Source organism: Pimephales promelas, chromosome 17, assembly GCF_988280905.1.
Source record: "Pimephales promelas chromosome 17, fPimPro1.hap1.1, whole genome shotgun sequence".
In the NCBI taxonomy this organism is placed as follows: domain Eukaryota; kingdom Metazoa; phylum Chordata; class Actinopteri; order Cypriniformes; family Leuciscidae; genus Pimephales; species Pimephales promelas.
In genome coordinates this window covers 24,479,672-24,506,584 of record NC_142785.1, presented here as the reverse complement: position 1 = coordinate 24,506,584, position 26,913 = coordinate 24,479,672, and the positions used below count along the sequence as shown (strand labels likewise).

Below are 26,913 nucleotides of genomic sequence, written 5' to 3'. Positions count from 1 at the left end.
TTCACTTTTCTATTTCTGTATAATTGTAATCTTGCTCAATGTTGCTAGAGTGAATGTACAACACCATGGGAAAGGGGAAATTTTAATCGCGGTGGTTGGAAACACTTCCGTGTTGTTTGAGCCTAAAATATCAGTGGTCTCTTTCTCTGAATGTGATGGCTGCAGTTTTGATGGCTGTGTGTGTGTGTATTTGTCTATGTGCAGTGGCACGCTCTGTCTCGAGAGGAGCAGGCCAAATACTACGAGTTAGCCAGGAAAGAACGACAGCTTCACATGCAGCTGTACCCCGGCTGGTCGGCACGAGACAACTATGTAAGTTTTTAAGTTTTCAACAAGTAACAGTGTTTATTCCTTCCCCAGGAACCACACAGCAGTTTAAAGCCATCTAGATGTGTATTTTACAAATCATATGACACTCACCACTCACAAAAAGACCTTTAAAGGGATACTCCACTTTTTTTGGAAATAGGCTCATTTTACCACTCCCCCAGAGTTAAACAGTTGAGTTTTACCGTTTTCGAATCCATTCAGCCGATTTTCTGATATTTAGAAGAATATCAGTAACCAGACCGTTTCTGGTCTCATTGACTTCCATAGTAGGAAAAAAATATACTATGGAAGTCAATGAGAGCAGAAACTGTCTGGTTACTGATATTATTTTATAAATATCAGAAAAACGGCTGAATGGATTCGAAAACGGTAAAACTCAACTGTTTAACTCTGGGGGAGTGGTAAAATGAGCCTATTTCCAAAAAAAGTGGAGTATCCTTTAATTTGGGTAGTTGGCTGGTCTTATCTGGCTTATGCTGGTTTAGTTGCTCAAAACCATTTTAAGACCAGCTTAGCCTAGCTGGAAGTATTTAGATTTATTTTAGATCTATTTGCTGTACATGTGCTTTTTCTGAGTAAGTCAGATCTGGGGTTTTTTTCCCCCCCGTGTACTGTGCGATTTTCCTCAGCTTTCATTAGTATTCCACTGGTTCACCTAAAAAGAGAAAGGCGAGCTGAGATCAGAGTAATTAAATAACCACAGGGCCTAAACGCCTTGCAGCTTTGATGAAAGAGGACATCTCTCTCCGCCGCCAGAAATAGGGAACGAGCGCACCGTTTACTGTTTCCCGGATTTTCGCGCCTGACAAACGGCCCCACCGCCCAGCCTGTCATCTCCCCTTGGAGTCTGACCAAGTCTATCTCGGCCCTCCTAGTCAAAGTTCCTCAACCGGAGCAAAAGAATCATTCTGCCTGGGCCTCAACGAAATCAGTGGTCGTGGACTCGTCCGGCAGAAACATAGCTTGTTTTCGAGGACAAACGCAACGAAAGTTCTCTCGCTCTGCTCTTCCCCTCCAGTAAACTGATTCGCTCAAAGAAACCTCAAGAGAATCCAATCGTTTCGCAATGAAAGGAAAACTAAGCAGCAGCGAGACAACAAGGAATAAACAAAAGGAGAGAAATAGGACGAGGGGAAAGAAAGGGAAAGTTCTGTTCTGTCCTGCAGTGGCAGTTCAAACCTTCAGGCTCTTACATGAATAAATAAATCAGTGAAAACATTGGCCTCTCTTGTTCATTTCATGTCTCGGTCTTTTCTGCAATATAATAACTAAGGTTCCTGTCTATTTCTCTTTTTCTGGCGGGTAACTATCAGGGGAAAAAGAAGAAGAGAAAAAGGGAAAAGCAGGCAGGAGAGGGCAATGGTAAGTGAGCTGCAATTATCTCTCATATTAAAGCAGACCCATCATCTGTCACAAGTGTGACATCTCAAAGATGAAAGTCCAGCCTTTTTTTTTTGTCTCATCTCTTGTTTTTTTTTTTGTGCCTGCCTCATTTTGTACATAGCTATGCTACCCAATGCAATATTTACACGATATACTGCTTGTTATCCCCCTCCCCTCCCCTTGCCCCATGTTGAGCATTAATAACATTGAATATGCATGACCCCCCCACCTCCCCTCTCACCAGCTGCCCAGCCCCCCTCCAGCATTTATCATACTATGATATGTATGTTTTGAGAGTGTGAGTTGATCACCCTTGTGACCGAGTGCCAGCCTCCGAATGTGCCGCCCATGCTTGTGCTTATGTGGTTTTGTGGACGTAACTTTGGGCTGCGCCTGCTGCATGCTTTTTTTTTTGTTGTTGTATATTTGTGTTTATATAGTGATGAAAATTGTTTGTTTTTTAAATTCACCCACATCTTTCAATTAAGGAGGTTTGCTGATTACATTGATTTGATTTCACTTTGACCATTCTTCTTAATGATGCTGATTATTGTGAGAAACTGTCCTGGAAGAATGTATTTGCGGTCTCTCTCCATCATGGACACCTTTTGAAGGCCTCTGTATCTTGTTCTTTTTTTTTTCCAGAACACAGAGAATATTTTCCAAACCCTTGCCTTTCACTCCCTCCGATTACAGGTGCTAATGTCATTTTGAGTCTTAAATTACTAACTTGCCTTTTCCCTTTTTTTTTGGTTCTTTATGTATTTATTTATTTGTGCTTGTGCAGTATATCAAATATTTAATGATCTTTCTTTTAATGAATAATGCTACATGTACATATATGTTTTATTTGCTAAGCTCAGTAATTCTCTTGAAGAATACATTGCTTTACTTTTATTTTGCTCATTTTCAGTTGTTTCCTTTGCTCCATTTTTCATTATACGCACAATTTCATCAGACGATGCTTCTATGTTAAAAGTCATGTGTTATTATGTTAAAGATAAAAGATCTCAGAACTCTACGCATGCAGCTGCAGTATGTTTATAGGAAAGACCTCTTTATGCTAAAAATAACCAGAGATGTTGTTATCAGGGTAAACCTCCTTAATCTACTGCCTTCAGTAGCTGCCCCTGCGCCTCCTCAGCATGAGTGCGGGTTATGCCCCATCTCCTCTCGATCTGCCCCGCCTTCGCCCTCCTCAAACACTCGTCTACCCATGCTCAGTTGGACTACTGTTGGAGGTGGATGAACGTGGGCCAGGCCTGTTTATGAAGCAGCTTTCCCTGGCTTAAACTAATGCTCTAGCTCCCTCCTTTAGCTCCTCCCTGCTACTGCTGCCTCAACAACCTGTCCCTATCACCTCCTCTAATCTAGATTAGACAGATTATATATGGCAGTTATGTATCCATATCTGCCGCATCCCGCCCTGCTTACCTTTTAACAAACAAGCATTTATTCACAAAGAGCCTTGGTTATGAAAGGCATGCATTGTGTGCTGATCTGATTTCTGTCATTCATTTACTTTCATATTTGTTTCTCACAGTTTGATTTTGAATTTAATTCTTTGTACGACTAACAAAATATGGTCAAATATGTCTGTAAATGCATTACTGCACTATTTAGATTTATGTGTAGGAGATATACAGTAGTAGTGCAAAGACTGTCATTGGATTCAATTTATCTCTCTTTCCCGCTCTGTTTTCTGATTCCATCTCTCCTCTGCACTGGCTTCCTCTTCCCTTCTTGGTCACGTCAGATCTGAGCGCCCCAAAGAAGTGTCGCGCACGCTTCGGGCTCGACCAGCAGAATAACTGGTGTGGTCCATGCAGGTGTGTATCTGGTGTGGCGGCAGGCGTGCTAGAGCAGGTGACAGCTGGGGAACTCTCTCGTTGGTACCTCCTCCCACTTTTCTGGCTCTCTCAACCTCGCATTCTCTCCATGCCACTTCCTCTGCCAATCAGCTTCTGCAAATCTGGGAGATGGGGTTTGTTTTTGGTGAAATGGCTGTTTGTGTGTGAGTGTGTGGAAAAGGAGTTCACATAGTACTCCTTTTTGAAATTGAAAAGAGGCGGGGTTAAACAAAAAGGCGGAGTTTATTTCCGGGTGAGGGGTGTGGCCAGGGGGTTGAGATGGGCTGGTCATGGTAAGTTTTTGGGAAGGGACGGTACCAATGTCCACAGCTGAATCATTTGCTCTAGCTCCATGCCTTTTGTGTCCAATGACATGTGCTTTTTTTTTTCTTTCTTTCTTTCTTTGTTGTGTTTTTATGTTCCTCAATGGATAACAGATGCAAATACTCCTAAGAAGTGTCGTGCCTTGTTCGGGCTTGACCAGCTGGGTTTATGGTGCAAACCCTGCAGGTATATTCCCAGCCCCACTCTTGGGGAGAACATCTAAAATACGATGATGATGATGATGATTTTAAGATGACCGAAACAATCATCTTTTCTTCTCTCGACACTTTTTCCATGGATTATGCTTTCCTACTTCAATCTCCGGGGCCTTGTTTCAGTTTATATGTTTGCAAAGACTTCTTTCTTACTTGTTTCTGTCCTTTTATGACTTTAGAATCACTTCAGACGAACTTAAACCCTTGGGCAGAAAATGACGAAACAAAAATAATTACAAAGGCATTGTGGTTCAAATTTCAAGCAAAAAAAACTATTTTTATATCAGTATACTTCAACATTGCGGGTTTTTCTGCCCAAGGAACTAATCTGCTGTTTTGTACTGTTCTGCCCAGTCACTTCTATTAGAACTGTGTGATGTAGCCACTTGTTTTGTGGAGGGCAGGGTTGGGGTGATGCCATCTCATCCCCCCTCTCTCTTTTTTTCTTCCCCTTCTTCTTCTTCTTCTTCCTTCTCCACTCCTCTCTTATAACCCTTTATTCAGTCCCAACCTCTTGTCTTTCTGTTCTAATACAAGCAGTCTTTGAATTGGGAATATGTGGATGGTAGGTATTTGTTTCTGCTAAGTAATACCCTTTTCTGTGTCATGCTTGTGCACTCTTTCCTTTTCATCCTTTCCTCATCGTGGACATCAGACGTTGTGCTGTTGTGATACACCACTGTCCGTTTTCTACTTGTCCTCCATAATCCTTTCTAGTTTAGAAATCCACCTGATTCTCCAAAATCCACTCTCTTTAGCCCAGGTTTGGGGAAAATCTTTCTGACAAAACTGTATTGTGCATAAAACTATGATAATGAAAAGCAATATTTTCAATTAGACGTTTAGGTACAGTTTAATGTTGTTAGACACACTGAGGGACGATGATAATTGGTATTTATTTTGTAGATTGTGGATTCCCTTTGATTTGATTCGCTCGTGTCACTCTTGTCAGAGGAAAAAATATAAACACTGTCGCTCATGCTTTTTAAACTTTCAATTTTCAAACTACCCTACTAGCCAGTAACTGTTTTATTGCAGTTGATGGGGTGGTATTTTTTGAGGGGTGTAGTGCCGCTCATCAGCACTGCTTGTTATTCAGAGGAATAGCTTGTGCATTTTTTTGGGCTGTGCTGAGAGAAACGCTGGTAATTGCGTCTTGATTTAGGGAGCTGGAAGGTTAAAAGACCCCACTCAGCTCTGTTTCCTGAAAGATGCATCAGGAGAAATTCCCTCAGAGACCTTTAAATCAATAAGGAACACAGGGAGATACATAGAATCAATGTGGTTCTTAAAAATGGATATTAACTTATTTGCTGCCGTTTGCCAGGCAGTTTGCGCATTGACAGATCCGAAACGTTCGTAACTTCACGACACCGTACGAGCTGTACAGTTATGTACGGCACAGGGTATAGGGTTAGAGTAGCAGACGAATCACACAAACACACCTCTGTCTCTATTCACCCATCTTTGACCCTGAAGTGCCATGTCTCCTCTGTATTAAGTCTGTTGTGTGCAGACCCCTCCACCGTACACCAAATGGGTTTAAGTGGCCGTGACGAGAGTTCCGCCCCAAAATCGCCCCCTTTTTGTCATTTTTCCTCATCATAGTGTGCATCTACCTCCGTGACTGTCTCTCTGTCTTTTTTTCGCACTTTCGTCTGAAACCAACACGCATAAGAGCAGGCAGGGGTATGACTTGAGAAACAATCCTTACCTGGCTGTTATTGTCATGACGAAACCACTAAGAAGTCGGTTAATTGAACCCGATTCTCCCGCAACTCTCTGGCTCCCCCTGTCTTTGATTTAATTCCCTTTTATTTTACTCTCTTTCTTTTCTCTTTTGGAGTTAGCCTCGGCTGCATCACTGAGCTCGCCCTTTAGGCAGGATAAAGAGAGTTTTTGGGGAGGAAGGGGGGGAGGATTGGTCAGGTCAGGTAGGGCAAGGTACACTGAGGTTTTCCCGCTCTCTCCGTTCCTCTCGCTTTCTCTCACCCTATCAGTTCTCGTCTCTCTCTCTCGTCTCTCTCTCTCTCTCTCTACCCCTACCTCACGGCGCGCTGGCTTGGCGCTGGTGAGATGTGGCTGGCTGGAATGGCTGGCCGTAGGCGTAGCAGACGAGAGAGGGTCCTGACCCGAGCAGAAATGCAAACATGGCACCACGACCTCTGTGCAGAGCGCTCACACATATGTCTTAAGGGCAAGCTGAGAGTAGCGCTTTCTCTCTAACCTCTTACCCCACCATCTGAACTTCCCCTGAAGGAATGCAAGGAAAAAGACAGGAAAAAAGAAGGGAGAAAGAGGAGTGTAATAATTCAAGCTGATGTGTAAACCGGATGGATCCCCTCGCGGTTTGCGAAACCGGGGTGGAGTTCTTTTGTTTGGAGTTGCGTTGTGCCGCCGAAGGAAAACAAAGAGAGATGTAGGCCTCACCTCTTTCATCATCCTCATTCGGTCTGTTCATCTTCCTCCCGTTCTCCCACTGTCCTGTCCTCTCTGCATGTAATCGTGTGACACCACGTGAGAGCGAGACCGCTAATCTCGTCCAGCTCTAGCGTCCGTTTTCATGCAAAGTCTGAAAGTGGGTTCGCCAAAAGTTGCTAATGAGATCAGAAAGGGTGTCCCGACTTTAAGATATGTGCATTCGAATGGACGTTAGGGCTCTGTGTGTTTCACTCTGTTGTTGTTCGGACCAAGAGATTCAACATGTCCCCCCCCCCCCCCTTTCTTTTCAGGAGAAAAAAGAAGTGCATTCGCTACATTCAAGGTGAAGGCAGCTGTGCCAGTCCTCCTTCTTCGGACGGAAGCTTACTAGAGTCCCCCCCATCCTCCCCCTCCATGGTTTCTCCTTCCCCGTCCTCGAAAGAGTCCAAACCACAGACTGAACAAATGCAACCTCTCTCACTGACTATGAAACCGCCCCCCCTGCTTTCGTCGTCCCAACACCAACACCTCTCCATGGCTCCGCCTCCACCCTTAGCTCTGTTGGACAACTCTAGGGCGGGCAAAACATCCGGCTCGGCACACAACGGCTCCTTGGACCACTCAGATGTGCCGTCGTCCCGACCCACAGGCTCCGCCTCCTCCAGGCCCACATCGGTCTGTCATTCCCACTCTCTGCTGCCCAGCTCCACCCCGACGCAACCCCTTTCACTCGTAACTAAGTCAATAGACTAGCTTTGTCGTTTTTTTAAACTGGCTTTCTATGTTTGTCCGTCAGTCTTCTGTCTTTTTTCATTCTGTGTTCTGATGCGATATGGCTTTGAAAATTTAGTTAATTCTTTATCAAAGTTCATTGGTCAATATTTGACCTGTCATTATCTAAAAAAATGAAATTATTATGATTAAATATTGATAATTAAATACACTAAGTTGTAGAGTATAGCTTTGTGAATCTGCCAAATTTTTATGATTTGTTGTTTTTTTATGATTATTTGATTTTATTGCTTGTTTTTCAGCTGTACAACAGAAAAATGCATACTTGTTATGTAGTTTTACATAGACGCGTTTAAAGACAGATTTAAAAACTAGGCGAGGATTCGGTGAGCCCTTTTCTCAAAGAATTGGTTCTCCTTCATTATTTGTATTAAATACGAGCTTGTGAACCAATCATTTTACAGCTGTCCAAAACTCAGAGGGCACGAGGACTGTGGAGACACCTCTCCGCCTGAGGAACAACTTTAATTGTGATGTTACTTGTTCTTGTTTAAATGTACAGAAATTTGGGGGGTTACTGTGTTAATATGCATTGTTCCATTGCGTTATCTGTTTTATCCTTCTTTTTTTGTCGTTGTTTACCAGGGGGAGGGAGGTTGACTCGGGTTGGGGTGGGTGGACTCGATTGGTGGGGTGGGACGGGGGGGTGGGGGTGGGGGGGTTTGGGATATTCAATACAAACTGTCACAATGCTAGGACCAGTAGTATTTATTGCTTTAGAGATTGCTTGTTGTATCTTGTATGTTGTCCCTTTTTGAAATCTTTTCGTTTTCTTAATACATTGTATAAATATTCTTTTTCTTAACGTAAGCAACTTATATATATATATAAATGATCCATTTTTACAAGGAGGTTTTGAAGTTTCAAATGTTTTGTTTTAACATGAATTTATTATTTTATTTCGTTTTTATTATTTTATTTTATTTTGTTTTGTTGAAAACCAGGATTCCACCTAAAGTACAGTGTAGATTCTCAAAAAACAACAACTAAAAAAGCAAAAATGCAAAAAAGCAAAAAAAAAACAACAACAACAAACAGATGTATGCACAACTTAATTTCTAGAGACATATCTATAAGCCATTTTACAATAGGTGAAAAGGAAACTTGAAACGGGGACGGTGGGTTCCATGTCTTCAATAGTCGAATTTCGTCTCAAGCCCTTCTTTTCTATTGCACATTCTCATCTCCGCCTAACTGTAGGATCGTGTACAGATTTTTCCCGTGCCAAAATTTGTGATAATTTCCTCTCCACCTCTTATGACGCTGTAGGTTCTTTCGTTGTCCAATGTTTGTTTTTTCTTTTCTTTTTCAACCATGATTTGCTGTGACGTTACATAGATTGCTATGTATGTAGTATAAATGTTGCTATAACAAATGTGTTTGGTAGCAGATTGTCAAATAATAAAATTTAAACTTAAAAGACGGACGTCATACTGTATAAACCCTCAAGGGCCAAATTATGTATATTAGGAGGTTCATAAAAAACTATGAAATACTACAAAAAAACACAAACTGCCACTTTTAAGTACACTACTACATATAGGTAGATAGAAAAAATAGGCATGTTGATGTTGCAAGAAGCTGTAAAAAAAGCTACAAGAGAATCATTCATTCGGTGCCATTGTAGTTGACATGACGCAACTGTAACCCGTCGATTACTTCTCTGGTTTATTAAGATGCTAATGATGAATAGTTTGAATGTTTCCTTAACGGCTGTGATGTTCCTGTTCTCTTTTATGCTCTTATATTTTTATTTTGGTTTGTTTTTATTTCGATTTTTTTTTTTCCTTTTTTTTTTGTTTTCCGTTTTTTCCATTATTTGAAATGGTTCCCAAAAACCATGTTTTTGTAATGAATAAATGTTAATGCTGTACAGTCTCTGTAGCATGCAGTTCTGTATTAATAAAAATGAGTTAGTATGTGAACTTGCCTTCTGTCGTCATCTGCTCTTTATTTAGATAAACGTAGCTATATTTGTAGCTATATACTATATATATTGCTATACATGTAGCTATATATACCATGCTTCAATATCCGACCCTTTAGCCACCCTTTAGCGTCAGTTACATGACGCGATCCTAGGTGATCCTATCTTTCTAAAGATATTATACCCTGGTACTAGGTATGCTGTATCCGGTATATGGCTGTATATGGCAAATCAAAAAATACTTTTCAGTTAATTACACTACTGATATATTCTGGATGCCAAACGTTTTAAAATTGAACAAACAAGCCACTATACGACACAACATCCAGACCTTGCTGCCTTCGACATTGCGAATTCTCAGATCCAGCGATGTCTATTAAAGAGTTCTATGTGTCTTAATAAGAGTTATTTAGTCAACAATCCAAGTACATATGCTTTCTGTTCAGTCCAGAAAAGCAATGTTTATTTTTTTTTCCTTTCGAGGACATTCTGAATCGTCTCTGTCTGAATGGAAGTAAACAAACTTCATAAGACATCAGTCAATTCAGACCACTCTTCGACAACTGTCCAAAGCCTCTACAAAGCTTTTCCTCACAAGAATATCAAAAATTCTTCTCAAAGGGCAAAGGATCAATTGAACTTCGAAAGTTGAACTTCGAAAAATCGAAAATTGACGATTGATGTCTGTGATTATCCACCATGTTAAATCAAATACAAATGCATGTAAAATAGAGGTCAAAAGGATTTTTCTTTTCACTTTCATTTTATCCAAATGAAGATCATTTTTTCTAGCATGATGTACTGTACTGGAAGGTCAAGGATGAAGAGGAGACAATAAAAAAAAAATCCCTTCCTGAATGGTAACAAGAGGTTATGAGGAAGTATGTGGTTACACTTTCCTAATCATTCAGTTCTTTGGGCACCCTATTTTTTTTTTAAAAAACAATTTTTTTTTAGAAGAAAACCCTCAACACTGAATTATTCATGTTTTTGTATCCATATTTTATATGCAGTTGTATTTTGATTCAGCTTTTAGACATATTTGTTGTCTAGTGTGCTGCCAGTGAAATAATATTTGCTTTGAGACAACATGTATCGATTCGTCTCAAAATCTGTGTTATTGCACTAGGAATAACCATTTATTTATTTACATGGATTTTGTAATTTACATTGTGGCTTGTGAACTTTCAACAGTGTGTCATTGAAAAAAAAAAAAACTTTCAATTTAAATGATGCATTTTGCAATCCGTAATCCACACACAGACACTGACTGGGCTGTGTTTAGTTTGCCAGCACAGTTCCCATCCACTTTCTTTTTAAGCATAATTCCTCTGAAAATATGCATTCTGCGTGTTCAAGGCTGATACATAAGGCATTTATTGCCAAAGGGTGCACTCAGGGTGGGTCCATTTACCAAACTATCACTGCCTATTCTTCTACACAACTCCACTCTATGCTATTATGTTGTGATGCTGTGTCTTTTAGGATTCTCTCTTAACCTTGGAAGAACCATCAATTCACCTTTTGAATCCGGCGAATTCCCTTTCACTTCATAGGTACTCTTTCAGCGTGTATTTTCTCTAAATTAAAGGCTGTATCCTTCTCCTTCATCCCTGTGAATGACCGCGATCTGTGGAAGATCTGTTCAAGAGGATGTCAAACAAATGAGTTATTATTTGTTTGTGTTCAAAGAAACATTTTCAAATGTTCAAAGGCCAAAGAGATCAAATGTGTTTTGGACTGATTTACATTTAGTGTTGTTTATGTTCTCAGAAATCTTGATTTTAAGTATAGAATTATATACTTTTCATGTAGCCTATACTGATTTACATAATATTGCCTATGATGTTGTAGAATACTTAAGGCACATTCACACTAAGGACAATAACTATAAAGATAACGATTAAGATAGGCCATTTAGTTTTAAAAAGCATTCTCAATATTAAAGAACAGTAGAGTTCACACTAAGTTATAACAATAATGGCACAGAGAAATATTGTATGAAGATTGTATGCAGCTGATGAACGATAAAAACATGGACAGCCATCAGAATCCATCCTGCTGTAACAAGCTCGAGCATTTAAAGCGGCAGACAGGTAGACTAAACACATTTAAGATATCACATTTAAGTCTGCCTGATAACACATTTAAGTCCGCCTGGTGTATATTTATAGTTATTGTGTGAGCAGGATTTAAACTTTTTTCTGGACTTAAAGGGACTATGTGTAACCTTTTACATAATTTACAATATTTGTATTCATAAATATGTCCTCAATGGTGTACAAATACCTCTGCCAATTATCTGAAACGAAGAATTTGTTATCTTAATATACATGGGACGGGTAAGTCCATCGAGGCTTTCATGTAGTTCCACCATCTTGAAAAACTATAATAGCAGAGAGGGACAAAAAGTACAAGGCAAACGCGTTTGCACAATGCGTTTTCGTTCAGAGCCGGCGTGACGTGACTGAAAGCGGTGAGAGGCGCTTCACAAGACGGCAAGTTTAAAAGGCTGCATTGCAAATCCTTGTTGCCAGAAAAGTCCAAAAGATAGATTGTAAAAGGAAAAGTACGTAGCCCCCCAGTCCCACTTTGGCAAAAAATAATAATAATTAACTATCTTGTGGCCTCAAGATACTATCTCGTGGCCTCAAGATAGTAACTCGTGGCCTCACGATCTTGAGGCTATATCAAGATACTATATCAAGATACTATAAGTAACTCGTGGCCTCAAGATACTATCTCGTGGCCTCAAGATAGTAACTCTTGGCCTCAAGATAGTAACTCGTGGCCTCAAGATAGTAACTCGTGTCCTCAAGATACTATATCTTGAGGCTATATCAAGATACTATATCAAGATACTATAAGTAACTCGTGGCCTCAAGATAGTAACTCGTGGCCTCAAGATACTATCTCGTGGCCTCAAGATAGTAACTCTTGGCCTCAAGATAGTAACTCGAGGCGTCAAGATAGTAAGTCGTGGCCTCAAGATAGTAACTCGAGGCCTCAAGATAGTAAGTCGTGGCCTCAAGATACTAACTCTTGGCCTCAAGATAGTAACTCGTGGCCTCAAGATAGTAACTCGTGGCCTCAAGATACTATCTCGTGGCCTCAAGATACTATCTTGAGGCCATGAGTTAGTATATTGAGGCCACGAGATAGTTTTATTTAATTTTAATAATAGAAAAGTGAAAAGTAGAAAGTGACCGGAGATTACAAAAAACACAAGTTAATGTCGGGATAGCTTTTTCCAGGTGGATAGAGCTAGACAGGTGTTAGTCAACATTTATAGTTAAAAGTTGATGATGGTAACTAATGCATGTAGGCTACTTCAGAAAATAATGAATAAAGAAGGCTGAGCTACTTATTACAATAGTTCATGTTTTTCACAGTCAGTAATTCTTTCTGTAATATTAGTTCTTTTGTTGTGTCAGGTTGCTGTTTGTTTGAAATAGCAAACCTGTTCACCCGAAGGAACACTCTATGAAGTGCTAATCCTGTCATAGCTTTTTTGTTCACAATGGTTACCGTAGATCCAACAAGCATTTGAAAAAAAAATGTACGTGTTTGAATGCAAAATACATTTTCCCCGCTATAGAGCAGCAATTCCTACACAATGTCCCTTTATAGTTAACTAGACTTATGACGTTTTTAGTGAATTAAAGATTTAAAAAATACAATACACATTTAAAAATATCTAATTTCAGATATGGCATCTCATCAAAGTTTATGACTTTCATATAGTGCTTAATTAAGGAATAATTAAAAAAAATCCATCACTGTTAATTGACCCTCAATATTTTTAAATCTTTGTACAGCCAGGCATGCTTACCTTTTATACTGCTGTTGAATCAGATCGAATGCATTATGAACAGCAGCTATGCTAATTATTTCCCATCTGCTTTTCTCCTGTTATCTCGGGACGTAAATAGGAGGTAAATAGCGTTCGTCAGCTCCAGTTTGTTTCCAGCCTCTCACGGAGACTTCAGATACCCCAACACCTGCGATGAGATGACTAAACGCCTGTGAAGAGATGACTCAGTGCTGGCGGTATGTTAGGCCCTAAATCAATACATGATTAATTAACTGTATTTTTTCTATGTACATTTCTGAAATGCTGAAATTTCTGTAAAGCTGCTTTGAAATTATATGTGTGGTGAAATGCGCTATACAAATTTGAAAAGAATTGAATGTATTGGATTCTCTCATTCACCGCAGTTTACCTGACAATGATGACTTCCGCTTCTGAGAAAAATGTGAAAACAGTCAATTGGCTATTTGATAGACTGTGTTTTGTAGGTTCTGATGGTTCTGATGGTTGGTTGTCAGTGCTCACAGAAATCGTACAATAGTAGAGAAAAGACAACAGTGTATATTGTGTGGCATGAGAAATGGGAAGGATGTTATGGAGACTGGAGTGGTCCGCTGCTTTCCTCTGTGGCAGGTATGACATGGACGTGTTGGTTAATAAATCATGACCAGGTCAAGGGGGAAGAAGATCAAGGACAGGAGAGAGGAAAAAAGGTGGAAATGAAAAAGAGGAAAAGGAAAGAAATAGGAAGAGGTGATCATAATGAGTGGCTTCCTACTGTCACTTCATCCGGTTGTCGCCTCAAGCTGTCAGTACTTCCTGGGAGACTCTATACTTTTTAAGCTCAGGGAAGAAGAAAAAAAACAACTTGAGTGTATATGTGTGTGTTTGAGAGAGGAGACAGAGACAGGGCCGGAATCCCACAGAGGCACTGTGTACTTTGGTAATGAGATGAGTGTTGCTGGTGGCCCGAATCTGCTGGATGACAGGACAGCTTTGGGTGGAGGAACAGATGAGAAATGGACTGACAGCAGAATGGTAATTCTGAGCTGAGGGGCTTATGATGAGGCCTTCACTGCTGCCGGGATTATGTGTCACACTTTACAATCAAATGCAAAACACCACAATGAGGGAAATACGCAGATATATAGAACGTTAGCTGCAGGCTTCCATATTACACACCTCAGGCATTTATTACAACAAAAATATGCATTTCATATTTAAATGATTGGGTGTCTGAGTTGTGTCTTATCCAAAAATGACACCATTCTGACATCAGCTTCTCAATGTATGTAGTTTTAAACCTGTATGACATTCTTTGTTGCTTGAAACACAAAGGAAGATGCTTTGAGGAATGCTCACACTGCTCTTTTTATGCAATCAAAGTGAATGGGGACCAACAGCTGAGAAGCTCCAAAAAAGGACTAAAAGTTACCACAAAATTATTTAAAAACTATACAACTGGTGTCATGTATTCCAAGTCTTCTGAAGCCGTAAAATAGCTTTGTGTAAGAAAGAGAAATTTGGATGTCTTCTTCGCCGCCTTCAGCCATCCATGCCTGCTACGCTATCTGGCGACAAAAGTATCCTCTCAGAGAATCACATTCAAATCTGCCTCCATTTTGTTTGCAACGCCCAATCTCCAACGATCCAATCAGTTCCCGAAGGACGAAATCAAGCCCGGCCCTACAATTTTTTCTAATTTCAGAAGCCGTTTCACTCGGATATACGTCACGACAAGGAAAAAATTACAATGTCAACTTCCGTTTCACGCCGACTTTAAAGCTGCAGTCTGGCGTTTTTCCTCTTTGTTGCCATCTCTGTTCGAAATCTGCAATTGCAGTCATTCGCGGAATTAAGAGAGTTGTACTTCAACACCCTCGACACGGCACAGCGTGGATGAACACAATGTTTGAGGATGTCAGTGCCTATGTGGATACTGGCATTCAGAATCACAGATTATTCTTTTTGGAAGTATTACCAACATAAGAATTTTCACCGAAAATGTCATCTGAACAAGTAAAAAACATCCACTTTTTTTCTGGTTCTGACATTGCAGTAAATCGCGCTGATTAAATCAAACAATGGCTTATAAGTTATCATATGATGCAATATCATGTCATATTATACTTTGTTCTCAAATTGTTAATGTCAACAACATAAGCAAGCATTGCGTGACTACATGTAATGTCCTTCCGATATGTGTCCTTGTTTTGGCATGGGTCTGGTTGCAGTCTCTTTTTTTCTGTAGCCACTCCGAAGTCCGAACTAAGTCTTTTGCATTTTACAAAAGGTGAATCTCCACTTGTCTCTGGTGATTGTCGTTTGAACCTTTCTGGATCCGCCATCAAATTGACAAGTTTAATTATATCAAGTGCTGCGAGAAAAGGCTATAAATATACACTTTAGACTGTTATAGTTGGTTCGCCACCTCATCTACTGACCTAGATAAGGCCATTATTTTTTTTAAGTTACGTGTGACGGTCATTTAAAGCAAGTCGTTTAAAAATGATAAACAAATGATACTGCGGTGGCTGTTGCTTTTTAAATGTAGCGGGTTTGGTGTCTTGTATTGCCAATCCAATGACGCTGATGTCCTTTGACCAATCAGTGATTTATAATGTTTACACGTCACATTTTATGGATTTTAGTGTTGGTACTGCTTGCTTGGTACTGCTTACTAAAAAAGTAACAAGTATTATGTCCTGTACACAGTGGGAAAACCTGCCAAAAGTGAGCCGTACTGAGCTGCACCAAAAGCGCCAATAGACCAAAATAATTTTCATTTTTGAAAGAACTATTACTGTAAAAGATTTATTCTAGCATTCAGTGCTTAATCATTTTAATATGCCAATGTTCATTTTCAAAGACACTTTATGACCCTGTGGAACAGCATAACAAACAGTATAGACACATTCAATCACTGAAACTAAATTGCTAAAGTAAACTAGCGTGCGGTAGAGAAGAAATAAAGAGATGCTTTGATAGTTAGAGGAAGGGTAGTCAGGCGAATGGGAGGTGGCATGTGTTGCTTGATTCGCTGGGAGTTTTTGATAGCGCTCTGAGTGTGTGTGACTGCAGTGGCCCGGCTGCAGTCCTAATGATGGCAGTGTGTTGTGAGCTAACTACCCTCACTGTGCTACGAGCCCTCGGGCTAATGCCACATCTCTCCGTCAAGGCTTTCCTTCATCCTGATTTACTCAACCTTTCCGAAGACACACACACACACACACACACACACACACACAGATGACAAATAATTCATATTATGTTGAGCTGAAAGTTTGCTATAGAGCCTCATTAGACGGGTATCGTAGAGGAGTGACATTCTTGGCTTCCGCTGCTTGGTCAGGGTTTTTAAAGCAGGCATCTTTAAAAAAAATATATATAAATACATGGTAAAGCACAGTTTCTCTTTTCCTCTATAGGGAATAGCTGATTTGATTCCAAGGTTGTACGATGGCACCTGAAGCTCCTCATTGTGGAGCACTGATGTCATGCTGAGGTAAGTTCCACCAACCTGATTTGAGTGAATGGAGTCTAAACATGGATGAAGCCCAGTGTCCCAGCAGAAGATTGTTTGGAAGAAATTTTATGAATTAAGCACAAAAAAACCATAGCAGTTTTCTTAACAGCTAAAAGACATGATGCAATCGATGTATAACATTACCCTCCACTGTGAAACAAAAGACATCATAAAGGTCCCAAAATCGAAGAATGAACTGGGACATCATTTCAAACAAAATCAAGCTAAAAATAAAGTTTTTTTCAGAGTACATGAACACTCTGGAGAGCTGATTTCCCACTTGTATAACTTATAAAAAGTTGAAAATTGCTTAACTTATATTGATGAGTTAAAGCAGTGTACTAAAAACATATGTTGTCACAACTTGTTGATCATAATTTTTTAACAGTGAAGTAGACATTGAAGCTTTAAATCTAACTGAAAGAGACAATGCAGTGTTTTTGTTTCATGTTTAATACTGTAAAGCTGCTTGTTTTAAACCAATATATTGCATATAAGTGCTTTATAAATAAGTGTGACTTGACCAGAGTGCTGAATTGCACCATGATCAAATGCTTTCTTAACTTCTGTTTTCTTTGCACTGTCATTTATTTTTTTACTTATTTTGTTTTTGAGAGAAAAGCACACACTCCCTATTTAGATATTCATCTAATCGCAGCATGGGTGGCATCGGGATGTTCACCAACAGCATCTACCTTGTATTTAACGTAAGAGCAGGCGCGGCAATTTAGAAATTGTATGTGTCTGGCTTCCGATGTCACCCACTTCTAGTAACTTTATATTGCAAACTGGTATTTTTTACCATATTATTTTAATGTATTTTTGTCATTATAAACACACTGGTTTGTAGTGCCAATAGTTTTACTGTTTACTGCAGTTTTTTTTTTTAATTCTTCTCGTTATTTCCCAATAGCAGCTATAGAGTCAGAAGTCTCACACATGCACAGAAAATAGCTTACTTTGCTTGAAAAACAACGTGGATACCACTGCAAGACTAACTTTGGCGTGAGTGTAGGATGTTAATAATGCACTAATTAAATTTTAGCCCAATCACTGTAGCTCAATACCATTAGAAAACCACTTGAAAAGATTTCTTGAACAGGTTGAAATGCTGTTCGACAGTTCCAAGCATGTCCCTCGTGCATCATTTGCTGATAGGTATGTTTGGCGTAATGAAGATACTGTCACTTGAATCCTAAACGTACAAATCGAGTTTGATCTCTCACTTAGTCCAGATTGATTTTCCTCTTAGCACCATGGTCCAGTGCCTTGCTTCAATTGAAGAGGTGAAAATGAGGCTCTTTGATTTTATCTGTAAAATTAAAGAAGATTGAGGTAGGGGGGAACTGTGCTGTGGGTCGAGAGAGAGAGTACGACCACCTCCCTTTGATGTGTTACTCATTTATCTGTGTGTCAACAAAGAGTGAAACGGAGGAATAGTGAGAATTTGGAGAATGGCAATCATGCATTTCAAACCAGCTCAGCTTAGAGCAAGCCCACCAGGCATGTGGCTAGGTGATTTCTGTCCTGCGGGCAAGAAGAGGGATTTTACAACTAGTTTGACTTTTTCAGGGCATGCAGAAAGAAAGGTAGAAAAGTTTTTAAAAGGGAAAGAAACTGAGGGCATGTTGAGTTGCTCATGTTTGCTTCATATAATGAAATATTTGCTTACCTGAGAGATTTAACCACAGTGACTGTGTCCATATGAGCACAGCCACCAAGATGCCTTCCTACACAGTCAGCCAGACTTTCCAAATAAATATATAACTCCATTTGGATAAAAAGGTTAAGACTAAGTATCATTTAAAGGTCATACATTTCCGGGCAGCTTGTTTCGTGATAGGTAGGACTGCCAAACAACGGCAAAAAATATAGTCTGATTTCCATGTCTTTGCCCATTGAAACATTTGCGTTCTCGCACAAATGTTTTGCGTTACCCCGAGAAGCTTTGCGTTCGCTCGGAAACTTGAAACATTTTGTGAGCAAACACAAGTGGGCCTATTTTAACCATCTGAAACACAAGTATCAAGCGCAAAGCACAGGTAACTTTGTGTGCGGATCTTGTTTATATTTTACCGGTGGGATTATGATTCTTGTGCCCGACGCAAGTTTAAAAGGGGTTGGTCTGAAGTAGCCTCATTATTCATAGGTGTGGTTTGGGTGTAACGTGAAATAAAACAATCATCCAACATACCCTTTAAGAACAGGTGCACATGTTGCATGGCAGGATTGTTATTATAATGGTGGGTTTACCCGGCATGCGCCAGGAGCGGTTCACAGCTGAGGAGACATTCTTGTCAGGGCAGTGAAAGACAGAGAAGACGTTCTATAGAAATGGGAGAAACCCACAAAAATCAGCGTTGGTTAAACATTATATAGATATGTGTTTTGCCTCTATTGGGCAAACAGGTCTGATCCATCAGTACTACAAAGTAGCAAAAAAGTTTTCTTGTTATAATGTATGATTTGCAAAAATAAAAACTGCTGCATCTGTGTTGACGAGAGAATCAAAGTGCACTCGCTACATGATGGCCAAGCATGTGCGCTTAAAATAGCATTATGAACTACGCTGACTTTAGACCAGGTTTTGTTTTCTGGAACTGCAAAATAACACTAGGGAATGTTTGCGCGGGCCGAAACACGCCTTCTTTTTGTGCCGGACAGTGCTGCCACCTCTCCGGGCAGCCACGAGGATCGGTTTAGTGTGGAACCCTCCACCCTGGGACTGCTCGTTGATATCATCTGCCTTTCCTCCCCTCGACGGGGCCGTTGCCCATGGGTATACTGGGGTTGAATGCTCTTGCGATGCTACTGTGTTCTCAGAGTGCTTCTTTTCGGCGTGATCCTAAGCACCCGTCCGAAGCCTGTAGTTTTTCATCTAAGCTTGTGGTGAAATCCTATAGAGCCGACATCACTGCATGCCATGGCCTAGATGCTCAAGGACATGCACGAGGGCAGGACTGACCCAGGGCCATTTAATGAGCTGCTTTACGAGCGACCTTGCTCTCCGAGCAATGAAAGTAGCTGCTTGCTCCTTGGGTCAGGTGATGTCCATCTATGTGGTCCAGGAACGACACCTGTGGCTGAATAGCTCAATAGCTCTGTCATGAGAGCGGAGGTTGCTACCCTACTGGTGAAGGGTGCGATCGAGACTGTCCCTCCAGCAGAAATGAGTTCCGGCTTCTACAGACCCTACTTCATTGTCCGGCTAGGGTGACCACCCGTCCCGCGTAGCGCGTGCGCGCACAGCGTTTGAAGCCCAATTCATGCGTCCCGCAAATTGAGACCATGTCATGCATAATCAATGCTTTCTCAAAAAGAAAAAAAAAATCGGTCACTCTATATCCTCGAGACCGAGGCTGAACGTATTGTTTACTGCCTGTCCCGATGAACGTGTGAACTCGTTCGTTCTGGTGTCTGTGAACGCACGCTCTCTCAGTTTAATGGGGTGCCAGATTTCTATAGAGCCTTCCAGGCGAAAACTCGGCTAAAACTCACCGTAAACAGGGCTTAATATGTAGCGAAAAAACACCCAATCTGGCAACACAAGCCATCAGTGTCGCACCGCGGCCGCCGTCGACAAAGGCATCGTAAGCGGTCGTATGATAATTTAAACGGATTTTATAACGAGGTCGGTGAAGATGGGAAAAATCTTACATTTCTGTGCAAACTTTGAACTTAACTAGTTCATTTTAAAATGTGTAAACTGAACTTTGAACTAGTTCATGTAGAAAGTGAACTTCCCCAACACTGGTTGCCACTCCCACATGACCTGCCGACTAGGTTGATGTCAACTTTTTCATTGTTGTCATGACAGCGCAGCTTCTCGTTCCGTGAACCTCTGGAGTTGTGAGTTTAGACTTTTTTTCGACTTTTTTAAAAACTGTTCCTGTGGTGTTGAGCAACTATAATTCCTGTTAATCCTATAATTTTATATTTTTATTTATTTAAAGTGAATTAATTGTAATGAAAAATAAATAAAATTAAATAGCTAAAGTAAATCGTAAGTGGAAGTGCATTTGTCAATTCATTGAATGTTCAAAATATTCATCTTTATTTAGAAAAAAAATACACATTGGTTGGCCTATCATGAGCATCAGCATATAGCCTACCAGCAAAACATGTTTAGGGAATAGGGCATTATTAACGTATGTGCTAAGGTATGTGCTTTTTTTGAACAATTATTCAAAAATGTACAAACAGTAAGGCAATAGTAACAATTCTAGATATGGGTAAACCACTATCAGAGTCTGCCCGTGGGGTGGGGGCACCGCCGCGCCAAGCAGTGTCCCACCTTGTCCCTCAGAAACATACCCCTTGTCCCCCCTTGGGCTTATTAGCAGGTGGTCACCCTATGTCCGGCTGGACACCCCAGTGTTCTCCATATGCTTCCCTCTGGGTCATATGTGTATTCTCTGATGAAAACATTTTGCAAGCTCACACAAAGTTTCTTGTGGGAGCGCAAAACTTTTGTAATGTATCCGATCCCCTATCTTTTACCTTCACCATGTCTCTTTAGGGGCTTCTATACAGCTGGCAAATTTGCACATCTTTTGTACTTTACTTTTGTACAACTTTTAACCTTATTTTGTGGCATTTTTCTATAACATTCTAAATTATACTTTAATTTATTCTTATATTGACAAATTGATGGCACCAGAATACAAATAATCCGAGCCACCACAAAATTGTTACGACATTGATGTTATTTGTAAAACAAAAGATTGAACTTTTTGTTTGCTGTCAAAAGCACAACAGTGATGGTTGAGCAGAATTGCATAAGCATTACTAAATCTTGCCTCACAGTAGTAGAGACAATTGCCTGCTGAGTTTGGGAGAGTTTCAGTGGGGTCTGATCTGATGAATTGCATTGTGTAAGAAGTCTGGCTATTAGCCATCAAAGAAGAACTAAGAGTGAAAACATGAACAATAGTCCATTGATACTTACAAAAGACCAGTGATTTTTACAAAAGCTGCTAAGTTACTAATAAAATGAATATCGGCAGGTTCCCATTTTGACAAATTACTAGTGTGACAACATCCCTGCCTTTATTTTAATTTCATTGTACACGTTTTCATGCATTGGGAGATGCTTTTATTATTTATACATATATTTAATTTCATTTTTAAAAATTTTGCTAAATTATATTATAATACAATTCTGGCTGATGATTATTAATATGTATTCATATATTTTATTAGAATGTTATAGTCAATAACCACTAAATTCTATACAATTTTGTCTAAATAAATAAAACAAATTTTAAATGCTTAGAATTACATTTAGGGATCACAACATTATGGTGTATAGTATGAAAGATGGATATTTATTTTGATTTGTTACTCTTTTCATTTTAGTTTGCTTTAGAAATGAGATCTTTACTTAACAGTCTGAAAATCATTGTCAAATCGAGCATGTGAAAGAGAGAACGAGGGTGGGTGAGAGGGTTGGCCTGGGGGGCCCATTAAGTCCTGTAAGTGGTCAATATTGCCCACTTCTCTTCACACTCTACACATGACTGACAGATGTAAAATAAAACTACATGACTCCAGGGAATATGTTATTGACTCATGCTTTTGGTAAAGAAGCTGTTGAGCGGCTAAATGAATTTCCAAAGCCCACTCCAGTCTGACAATGGTTGCGTGTTATTATAGTAAAGGGCATGTATTTGTTAACCCCTGAGGTGTTTCTCTATCTCCTCCTGCTGAGATCCTCACACAAGCTGAATTCCTCTACCAACCTGGATTCTGCTTTGAATCCCATAACTGAATGCATTATTTTCCTTTTCTTGTCTGATTGGTCTGCTGAAGTGCCATTTTGAATCGTATTAAATCATAATCGCATCGTGTAAAATAGACAATATTTGCATGTGTTGTTTTTTTCATTCACAGACATCCCGGCTTTGATGTCATGGAAAGGACCAGAAATACCCACCGACAAAATGTGGCTTCGGGACATGTCCAATACTCTACATTTGGAAAAAATTAGATATTTGTTGGACGACAATCTCTCAGGTTTTTATAAGATCTGGCAACCCTTTACAGATTTCTTACAATCAGTATCTGTATAAATACTTATTTCCTTTTACTTTATTCATATGAATTATTATTGTACTTTCTGCTACCAAACTTTATTCTACTTGCGCTTTGTCTGTTTTTGTTTTTGTCTATATGTACAGTTATATAAAAATATTTGAGCCTCTCCTGTATTGTTGATTGAAAACTGTATATATGCTCAATAAAAAACTTTACAAATCAGACATCCCGGCTTTAATTTTGGGATATAACAATTCCTCATTAGCTGCTTCTTGATCTCTCTAGAGTGGCTCTCACCAGCCTCGGCCGTGTTCCTTCCCTCCCCTGATTTATTGTTGTGACAAAAGTCCTCCTCCATGTTGTAACAGGGTGTGATCGCTTTCACAGAGCTACACAAGAGCTGTCAGCAGGAATCTCTTTGCTCTGTCTGATTCCATACTCACTGTGCCGTGAACATTCGAATGGTCTCTCAGTGTCTGTCGTGCTGTGCTGCATGAAAATAGCTTGGCGATAATAATGTTAATATCTTATCATCTTAATCAAAAATTTCACTTATTATCAATGTGGGAAACAGTTGTGTTTTTTAATAAATATATGTTTTTAACACATGGTTCTTTTTCAAGATTGTTTGATGAATAAAACTTTTTTAAGAACATTTAAAAACAGCATTATTTAAAATAGAAACCTTTTGTAAAAACATACACCATGTTCAAAAGTTTGGGGTGAGTTTTTGTTAGAATGTGTTATTCTTTTCCAGACAAAAGTATCCGAGGTTCCAGAAAATATTAACTGTTTCCAACATTGATGATAACTGAGTTTCAAATCAGCATATTAGAATGATTCCGGAAGGATAATGTGACACTAAAGACTGGAGTAATGGCTGATGAAAATTCAGATTGGTGTCACAGAAATAAATCATATTTTAAAGTATATTCAAATCGAAAACCATTATTTTAAATTGTAATAATATTTCACAATATCATTTTTTTCTGTATTTTTGATCAAATAAATCCAGCCTTTTAGTGAGCATGACTTCTTTAAAAAAAAAAAAAAAAAAATTATTGTCTCCAAACTTTTTGGCATTTCGTTTTATTTAGAGGGCTCTTAAAAGGACAGAAAAAGGTCCAAGAGGAGGTCTAAAAGGCCATTCTTCGTGCCATAATTTTCACACACTAGGGAGGACTTGCTTATATTTTTGTGTGACAGATTTTGAACATAATGCATTGTCAAATAATTCTCAATATGGGGTGGGTGACACAGACACGCTCTCAATATTCAAATGTTGCTTGGCTCATAAACCTGGACACCTCAACAGTCTGTTCTCCATCAATCAGCAGCTGTCCCCATCCTGGCACCCCATATGAATATATGAATGCATGACTGCCACAAACTCTCATAGTGACACAAAAGCAAGGGGAACTCAGTTCTTTTTTCTCTTGGAATGCATATTTTATAGATGTAATGGTAATGCCAGTTTAAATATAGGCCTATAAGAATTGGGAAATGTCTCTTACTGGATTCACAGATTCCGCCGCCCTCCTGCTGTTGCATTACATAGCCTACAAAAACTAATGGCATGAAACGAATACTCACATCACCCCAGTGAAATGTAGCCTACAGAATGGAGGACATTGGTTCATATTGAAAGAATGAAGAATATTTAGAAGAAATGACAGGTGTGTGTCAGGGGGAATGTTTATTTATCATGCCCAGCGCTCTTCAGATAGAGATGGATGGTGTGGAGCTGAGGCTGATGGGTAGAGACGGGGTCTCATCGTGTGGTCCTTTCCGTGAATTAGATTCAAAGGGAAAGGGAGCATAACAAGCTGGGAAAATCAATGGTAAACAAAGCGAGGAGGAAAAAGGAGACTCAACTTTTAGGCATACATGATCAGCACATTGGCCAAATGATGTCATCCATCAGAGTGGACACAGCAATTTGCCATCTATTTCCTCATCCATCAAACCTGATGTGTGTGAATCTGTGCATGTTTGCGGACGTGGGTGCTTGCACAGGGTAAGGAAGCTGTTTTGGGAGTGAAACAGACACATTTTAAAATGGTCTATTTTATTGTGCAAACAGTAAAGGAGCAATATTTTCTGATGTCAGTGCATGTTGCTTGATGTGCTTCAGCCTACACTGCAAATAAAGATTACAGAGCCCGATCTCATGAAAGTTCGTATCCATAGCACGAATGTCATTTCTCGTGCCATTTATACGCAAAGGGTTCTACGCAATTGACATGCCATTTATACCCAAGCAGTTTTCATTGCGTAGCATACGCACACAAAAAACAAACAAACAAACATTTTTGGCGTATATAAATACCACGAGAAATGACATTTGTGGTATATAGATACGCACTTTCATTAGACTTCACATTATATATTCCACAATCCTGTTTCCACAAACACTGCAAAATACTTGTTTAATCTACTTAAATGCGTCTTTGTTTGAACATGGTGTCCACACTAAAGCCAATAAGATTTATTAATGATGACTCTCAGTACAAACAATCTGTCAGCTTATCAGCAGTTAACCTTTACTTTCAATCTTTATTTCAACAAGCACTGCATACAATCATTGTCTAGCTTCTGGTTTCAATGCTATTGATTGTCTTTGTTTCAATTCTGTTCTGTAGCCATTACAAGACTTGATCAATATCTGCGGTAGATAAATAGTTCCTATTTGTGGTATACTTCTGTGACAAATTGGTCCAGGTCCATGCTCATGAATGTTAATTAGTTAATGTTACGTCCACATAAATAATACGAATAAATTATTTATAGTTTAATTATTATATAATTAATTATTGTTTATTAATTTAAACTAAAGTAATGTGAGCATGAGTGTGTGCCAGCCAGGACGCGGGGATGACCTACTAATAGAATGTTGGTGTGACGAGGAGGAAACTATAGCCTACACTAGATTGAATTTAAAATCTTTTTATATTTGCCTTAACCCATTCAGACCCTGTGTCCATTACAATGGACATCACATGTCAGCCCCCTTTTTTTAACTTCTGGAGCATTTCACTTAGTTTAAAGCCTGCAGTCCATGAGATTGGAAGTTTGTCATCCAATCAAATGCCAGTAAACAAGCTCTGCATGTAGTATTTAATTATATTAAAAAAAAACTCTACATTGAAGAGAAGCATGGCAGCACTTCACTCCAAACACAGAAGCAAGCAACATTTTCTAAGGTGTATTTTATATTTTGTATATATTTTTACCAGTATTTCATAGTTTGTATGTAAAATAGAAAGATTGAACTTATTCATTAAAAATCGACTGTAGAATTGCACGTTTTAAATCAAATTTTTAAATGTGTCTGTTCATTAGAATGGACAGTAGGTTTGAAAGCCTGTAACTGAAGTCACATTTTCAGTGATGCTGACTGAAATTTCTTTTATAATATATATGTATCAGTACCGATACATTTTTGAAACTTTTTCATGTGCAGAATATACAGTTCTGAAGTGTTTGGACATATAGCTAATGAAAATATCTCAGATGTTGACTTTATGTGGAGTACTGAGGAAGATCACATGGCCGTCTGTCTGAATCCAGAGTTTCAAGAAGATTGGAGAAACTTATTTTTTCGCACCAAAAAAAAAAAAAATGACAGGGGTACCACTGTCGGTTTTTTTTCAGGCCGAATTTTTGAGTTTCTATATCTCAGCTCTGGAAGGGGCTAGAGCCTCCATTTTTGCACTCAGGTCTAAGTCTCATGGCCCTCTATCAGAATCCAGAGTTTTGGGAAGATTGGAGAAACGTAATTTTTCGCCCGAAAAAAATAAACGTAAGGGGTACCACTGTCGGTTTTTTTTTCGGGCCGAATTTTTGAGTTTCGATATCTCAGCTCTGGAAGGGGCTAGAGCCTCCATTTTTGCACTCAGGTCTAAGTCTCATGGCCCTCTACCAGAATCCAGAGTTTTGGGAAGGTTGGATAAACTTAATTTTTCGCCCGAAAAAAAAAAAACGTAAGGGGTACCACTGTCGGTTTTTTTTCAGGCCGAATTTTTGAGTTTCTATATCTCAGCTCTGGAAGGGGCTAGAGCCTCCATTTTTGCACTCAGGTCTAAGTCTCATGGCCCTCTATCAGAATCCAGAGTTTTGGGAAGATTGGAGAAACGTAATTTTTCGCCCGAAAAAAATAAACGTAAGGGGTACCACTGTCGTTTTTTTTTCAGGCCGAATTTTTGAGTTTTGATATCTCAGCTCTGGAACGGGCTAGAGCCTCCATTTTTGCACTCAGGTCTAAGTCTCATGGCCCTCTATCAGAATCCAGAGTTTTG

The 26,913-nt window shown here is 39.5% G+C and overlaps 1 protein-coding gene across 17 annotated transcripts in view; it reads left to right on the top strand.

The window, feature by feature from the left end:
- tcf7l2 (transcription factor 7 like 2) overlaps window positions 1-9,245 on the top strand; it is an 86,241-nt gene extending 76,996 nt beyond the window's left edge. For 5 of the 17 annotated variants that reach the window (XM_039665043.2, XM_039665045.2, XM_039665052.2 and 2 more), the window contains 5 exons: window positions 205-312; window positions 1,644-1,692; window positions 2,359-2,409; window positions 3,470-3,542; window positions 6,835-9,245. In XM_039665043.2, coding sequence (XP_039520977.1) covers window positions 205-312; window positions 1,644-1,692; window positions 2,359-2,409; window positions 3,470-3,542; window positions 6,835-7,276 — 723 coding nt within the window. In that variant the 3' untranslated portion in view covers window positions 7,277-9,245. Of the gene's footprint in view, window positions 1-204; window positions 314-1,629; window positions 1,693-2,358; window positions 2,410-3,469; window positions 3,543-4,000; window positions 4,074-4,606; window positions 4,668-6,834 lie in introns of all 17 variants that reach the window. The other 12 variants (XM_089122232.1, XM_089122235.1, XM_089122240.1 and 9 more) reach the window with 8 other exon arrangements.
- Window positions 9,246-26,913: the final 17,668 nt, after the last annotated feature.